Raw genomic sequence first — 7,212 nt, 5'->3', positions numbered from 1 at the left:
ATACAATTAGGTAAATTACTTAAGTTTACACGTACACAAGTAGGTAGTTGTCTTACATCCTATGTAATTCCATTTACACAACTTCGTAGTTACTACAACTTTCATGCACATAGATTGTCATGACCTGGCTTTTGAGGTTTCGAAAACTAAGACCGTGACTAAAAAGACAAAGACCAAGACAAATAAAATAAAAGTTGAAAAGATCAAATACGAAAATGGGGTAACATTTAAATCAAATTAAAACAAAAAACAATACCACAATTAAATCCAAAATTAAATTTTATTACAAGATGATACTATTTAAAGAATGTGAAAATGGGTTTGGGATACATTCACGTAATGAAATACAAAATACTCAAATATTAAAATAGACTAACGTTCCGAAATGACCCCTTGTGACCACACAACTCGAACTCTCCTCCACCTCGATAGGTAGCCTGCACCTACCGACAGTTGAGAAAGAATGGAGAAATGGGTGAGTATAAAAATACTCAATAAGCAAACCAAATTATAGGCTCTCATCTATCTTTAACCTAGTAGATATCCACGTGCTTTACTCTATGCTCTAAGAAGTTCGACCTAGCCTTAACGGGTATCTAAGCATTTAGGGTACCTTAAAGTTCTAAGCGATACTTTAGTTGCTCATCGCTTACGAACCAACTTTGGATATGGAGAAGGTGATTCACCCTTTCTTGGTTTCACAGATCTGTCAAATGACAAGTTCCCTCTCTAGTGTGAATTACTCTTTTGTTATTTTGCCTAGTTAGTGTGAAATTCTTGTCCTTGGTTGAGGTGCTACCTTATAGAATTCTCTCTCTCTTGGGGACAGTATGGTGTGTGCTAGCCGGCTCATTATCCATGAGAGGTTAGCTGGTAAACCCTCCCATATAATCATATAGTCACCTAAGATTGGGGGAGCGACCCCGTGTGCTTGCTAGTTACTAAGATTACTCACGCGATTCTACTCCCCCTTTTAAGACAAATTTGATGAGCATGGGTAATCTCCTGCTTGATTCCACGCCCTCCTTAGGATGGATCTACCGGTTCCACAACCCTCTCTAGAAAACACAACCCTAACCATCCTATTCATGGCTTAGCAGGAGATACCGAAGTAAAACTCGACAGTACGGGTATCAGAGTGGAAAGGGTAGGGAGACTCTAATGGCACCATTAAACTTATGACATCGTACATATTGTTATGCTCTGAAGAATTCTCTTTGTCATTCTTGGATGCCATGGAGATTTACTAGGTTCTTAAGCGCATCTAGGCGGTTTAAACCTTGTCTTTCATTCACAAGACGTTTAGTAACTCCTCGAGCCAATCTACTCTCTAGGATGCATACAGGTCTATATCTCAAATCGCCACTCACAATCCTAGGGTGTAGTGTCTACTAAAAACGTACTGACCTAGATCAACATGTAAATCGCGATTGATTAATGCATACATGTGTAACCATTAGAAAAATATTTAAAACATGATCATCTAATACTAGAATCCAAGCTAATCATCAGCTAACTCCACTCTTGACGATCAACGATTGCTATTGCTTGGGCTTGGGCTTTGGCATGGGCTGGGCTGAAGGAGGAAATGAGTTTAAAAGTGGGCTGGGCTTAAGTTGGTATGCTGGAGTTGAGTTTGGGCTGAACTGGATTGTGGACTTTCAGTGGGTTACGGGTTAACCTGACCTGACCCGACCCGACTCTCTGGCAACTTTTCCAGTGACCTCCTCCCAAGATCCACAGACTTTCACCATTGTTGGGCTCTACGAAAATGTCTGGTGCATGAAGGCGAGTCTACTGCCCCTAATAATTGAACCGATTGGTGTCGACAAGTCGATAACCCAACCTAAATGATAGGGGTTGGGTTGGGTTGGGTTGAATTTATTTTTCTGAACCTGAATTGTTTTAGTTCGGTTTTAGATTCATGGAACAAAAACTTCGGGTTGACTCGAACCAAACAAAAATTTACAAAATATATTAAGAAGTGTAGTTTAAACATGAGAATAGAGGGTTGGGTTGGGTTGGGTTGTGAAAATTTTTGGATTGGATTGAGTTATCACTTCAACTTTTGGGTTTGTCCAAAACAAATCTTTTAACCCAACCTAATCCCGACCATGTACACTCCTAGTAGAGTCGATGATTTTCAAAATTGAGAGAAGGAAACGATTTAGGAATGGTTAATGAGAAGTTTTAGCCAAAGAGGGCGTTAAAACAATGGTGGATCAATTGAGATCCACGAGATTCTTAAAATGCGTACTAATTAGCGAACGTCTGGTATAGAAGATATTTATATTCTTTCCACGTTCGGAAATATGAAATTCAAACTCATGTGACAAGCAAGAATTACTAACGAAATCCCACATCTAAAAGCATGCTTACTCTGAAATTTAGACAAAAATGGAATTGTGATGCTAAGATAGTTGGTTGAGACGAACAATATTTTAGTATGTAAATTAATACCTCAGATGGCCCAAGAATCATCGTATGCCCCCAAAGATAGATTAGTACGAGGCATACTTGGCATTCATGTATCCACTTCAAAAGAAACCTATCTAAAACTACCTATAAGCACTAGGGGTCAAGTTATTGATGTGAGATGGGTCCGGAAAAAAGGGGTTGGTTCTTTGGCAACTTGCGAAAAATCTCGTGAAGATTCCGACAACAATATATATTAATAACAAGTATATATAATTCATCTTTTCCATGGTTACAAACGTATTTAAACTACAACACTTAATCATATTACTTAAACATAAATATAACACGGTGCTAAGACACTTATACTTTCCTATGAGCTCCTACGAGTTTCGAGATTCAAATCTCTCGCTCACTCAGGGAATGCCTATGATGGGAAGCACAGGAAAATAGTAACTTGTAGGTGGAAAGCCCCACTCAGGTGGCAGAGGTAAATCAATGGTCTTTGAATCAGCAACAAAATTTTTGATGGATAAGCACTTTGTGTTATGTTTGCATGTGGAGAAGGTGAGAGCATTGGCAAGGGTGAAGAAGTTGGAGTTGGTTCTCTTGATGACTGTGGAACTCATGCCTTTCCTTGAAGCATAGAGCTGGTGAGGTCCCCCAGTAAGCTTGGCTATGCAGTTGGATGGAGCTGCTTCGGAGTCGTCCGAGGCCATGTCGGAAGGAAGCGTAGTTTTGAATGATCCATTGGCTTCGGTAATTGCAACGCTTAGGTTCTTCACGTTCTTGCAGTTTACTACGATCATGTTTCCTGAAAGAAAAATAAATCTATTTTAGAAACTTTTTAACGGTTCAAAAACACTTTTAATTGTTTAAATACTAGAGTTCATTAAATACTTATCAAATAATTTTTTTTTTCTTGGTAAAAACATGTAACCGTCCAAGCTCATCGTTAGTTAATATTGTTTTCTTTATGTTTTTCCTCGTCTACTAGGAAGAAGTTTCTACACCCAACCCCTTCAGTGCCATTGTTCTTGCTGGCACACTGCCCAAGTTCTAATGCCATTTATATTAGTCTAGGGTGCCAGTATCCTCGCTGGCACACTGCCCAATATCTAGTTTTGATACTTTTTATATCCGTCCAAGCCCACAGCTACCTGATAATGTCCTTTTTGGGTTTTCCCTTCTAGGCTTCCCCTCAAGGTTTAAAAACGTGTTTTCCATGGAAAGTCTTCCACACCCACCCCCTTAGGACCCTGGCACACTGCTAGATGCCTGACTTTGATACCATTTGTAACAATCTAAGCTCACTGCTATGTCCTCTATTTGGGTTTTCCCTCAAAGTTTTAAAACTCGTCTACTTGGAGTAGGTTTGCAAACTTTGGGCTTCCCCTCAAGGTTTTAAAACGCGGCTACGAGTGAGAGGTTTCCACACCCACCCCTTTGGAGGCCCAGCGTCCTCGCTAGCACACCGCCCGGTGTTAGGCTCTGATATCATTTATAACAGTCCAAGCCCACCACTAATAGACTCCTTTTTAGGCTTTCCCTTATGGGCTTTCCCTCAATGTTTTAAAACGTGTCTACTAAAGAGAAGTTTCCCCACCCTTATAAGGAATGTTTCGTTCTCCTCTCCAACCCATGTAGAATCTCACAAAACACGATACAAACAACATGAAATAAAAACGAAACGTAAGTCAAAGGGTTGCAAAGACCTGAGAAATCATAGTTGGATTGACAATCAAGGCAAGAGATGTTGGCCTTCAAAGTGTTGCATTGTGCAAGTTGAGTTCTTGCAAGAACCATGAGCAAGAGAAAAGCAATAATGAAGAGCTTAAGAGAAGCCATTGATTAGTGCTAAAAGTAAGAACATGTGAAGTGAAGAACACAGCATATGCAGGCAGCCCTATAAAGGAAGGCATAAAGGTGACGAAATTACAAAATTTAATGCGAAGTGTCCTACGGCCTCATTATGTAGGTGGTGCTATGCTAAATACCTTTTGGTTTTACTACACTGCTTAGAATCTTCCTAACATGATATGAGAAAATTCAATTTGCATTTAATTGATTTTGTTAAGTTCATCGATTTGGTAAGAATTGCAACGACTTAGTTAAAAAATTTAAAGAACAGCACGGTGACTTGCCTGAGGCTTTGTGATTCTCAACCGTCGATCAATCTAGACGTTCGAAATTGTACCCTAAACCATTCACCTCTCTTAATTATCGAAACTATCATCTTTCTTGTCCTCTAAACGTTTATCGTTTTAATTGAGGATTGCTTGAGATAAATTTGAAATTTTCAAGGTTGTCGTTTGTTTCGCGATGATAACGATAAATTCTAAAACATCATTAATGGTTTTGGTTGAGTTTTTTTTTTGGTTTTTAGATCCATAATTCTTTTTCAAATTCATTTAGTTTCAAAGATGTTATTTCCCGATTAACCAGAGAAAAAAATCATTTTGATGATAAAAAGACGGTGTGAAATGTCGTGGAACGCCAAAACTTGGTCAATGGAGAGTCATTGGAGCGTAGCCAGAGAAGAATAAAAAACAGCAATAGAATCAAACGAGAAAGAAGAATCCACTAGGTCGAGTGTCCATTAGCTTCTCCTTCAACCCAATTAATTCCAACTATATGACTGACCAAGCTCAAACCCAACATCGACAACTTTAGCCTAGACTCTATTCAATGCGTGACTAACTCTGTCAGCTCACTTAGTTGTTTGCATAGCCATTGGCATAGACCTTGCGCTACGACCCAACCCAACTCAACTCAACTCCTATAATTGCTTAGCCAATAGTGTTCAAAAAAAAGTCTTTAAAAATTACTCCAAATTTGAAGGGTAGTATTAACACTATTTATCTTTATAAGAGTTTAAAAAAATTCGTACCATTGATATATGGATAAAAATCGTCTATCGACATCTTATCATTATCTCTAAATTTTTTAATATTACTTTTAGAATTTTACGGATATTTTTTAACTTAAAAGTCCATATAATAAAAAATAAGTGATTATGGAGCTACGTCGGTGTCGGTGTCGGTGTCGTTATTTCATTCACTTAATAAATAAAATAAAAACAAAATATCTTATAGAAAACATGATGATTTAATTCTAATAACACGTCCAAATAATATAAATCATACTAACCAATTCAATAAATTTGCTTACATATTTTGACTTTATCGACCGACTATGTAGTTGTAGTATCCACGTCATCATTAATAACTATAATGTCGGACGTAGACCTCTATAAAATTAATTTAATTGGATTTTGTTTTTCCGTGCAACCCACGCGCACCCACTTTTAAAATCTCAAATAATAATATTTTTTTATCGTCTTTATTTACTCGATCATCATAATCACTTTTATTTGGATATAGTCTCTATTAATTTATGTACTCTTTTGTTCGGGTGTCACATGCCCACCAACTTCTTCCTTAGTTCACGTGTTATTGGAAGACACCGAAAAAGATGATGCACTTCATTAGTATATATAATAACTTTTAATTTCTTTAAACCCTTTTTACCTGACCTCTCTTTAGGATCACTTTTATTTGGATACGGTCTCTATTCATTCACATACCTCTACTTTATTCGGGGTGCACGTGTCCATCAACTTTTGCCTTGGTTCATCCTCAAACCACATCTTATTGAGAGAGATATTGCTCTCGTACCATTTATAACGTCATATGTCTAGAATTCATACTAGTTATGAGATAATGTTTCGTTTAACTGTACAAAATTTCAAGAATCCAACGTTCTAATCAACAACATTTTCAATATAGCATGCGACTTTCGATTTGGGAGTGTCAAATGTTCGATCGATAGATTCACTAAAAAACAAATTTCAAAGTAATGTAACTATCTCAAGCTATTATTAATTACCCTTATCTATACAATCGAAGGAATCAAAGAGAATTAGAGTTCTTATCTCAAAAGAAACCATACAAACCGTAAATATGCATAATTACATAATCAATATTGTGAGAGAATTAGTAATTTATTAACTATAATCAATGACATTAAGAATGTTGTTGATAACTAAGAAAGCTTCCTCAATATCTAAGCACAAAGTTAGGGGTTGTACGCAGGTGTTCAGTCTCGAGACGTTTTCAGTAATATGTGAGTCTTGGATCTGGTTAAGGTCTGATTCTTGAACATGATATTCTAAGAGTAGAAATCTCGAAGTTTTAAGTTGGAACTTGGCCAAAGACTGCGTTAGAACCGAGTTTGTTGGGGTCTCGAATTTGGTAAGAACTCTTATTTTTCTAGGTATTCAATTGAGATTATTAAGGTATATGTTTGGCAAAAAAAAAAAATTCTTTAAAAATCATGTTTAGATAGCTAGATTAAAGAGCTATACTTCTCTTGAAGAAAATAATTCGTTTCGAACGATGAACGGCGGAGTGTGTTTGGATGCCACATGGACACATGTCGAATGAGTAGTGGATCAATGTGTTATATTGTATGCATCGACACGTCTACGGGCCGACTCAACCCAAATTCGATTCAAAATCCACGTGCAACCATACTGATACCTAACTCGAATGCCACTCAACCCGAAGTCCAACTCGAAGACCCTTGCCTGAATCTGACATGCAGCCCACCAACCCTCGCGTGCCACATGTTGCTTCTACGTAAATTCAGGGTAAGGATCACTTGGATTTGCATGCATGCTAGAAAAACCGACCCTCGGATTAGTTTGGCATGATCTATTCTAAGGTTTATGGTTTAAATGTGTGATTATATACTACAATATATGTATATGGATGAATTAGACCTCGCATGTTGTAC

The 7,212-nt window shown here is 37.5% G+C and overlaps 1 protein-coding gene across 1 annotated transcript; it reads right to left on the bottom strand.

Annotated features, from left to right (window-relative positions):
* Positions 1-2,659: 2,659 nt before the first annotated feature.
* LOC111802294 lies at positions 2,660-4,295 on the bottom strand. Its single transcript, XM_023686605.1, has 2 exons — positions 4,131-4,295; positions 2,660-3,229 (listed from the first exon to the last, which is right to left on the bottom strand). Exons 1-2 carry the CDS (start codon positions 4,261-4,263, stop codon positions 2,832-2,834), a joined length of 531 nt encoding a protein of 176 aa, XP_023542373.1. The 5' UTR covers positions 4,264-4,295; the 3' UTR covers positions 2,660-2,831.
* Between the last annotated feature and the right edge of the window lie 2,917 nt (positions 4,296-7,212).

The sequence above is a fragment of the Cucurbita pepo genome, chromosome LG09, assembly GCF_002806865.2.
Source record: "Cucurbita pepo subsp. pepo cultivar mu-cu-16 chromosome LG09, ASM280686v2, whole genome shotgun sequence".
NCBI lineage: Eukaryota > Viridiplantae > Streptophyta > Magnoliopsida > Cucurbitales > Cucurbitaceae > Cucurbita > Cucurbita pepo.
This window is presented reverse-complemented; position numbering and strand designations above follow the sequence as displayed.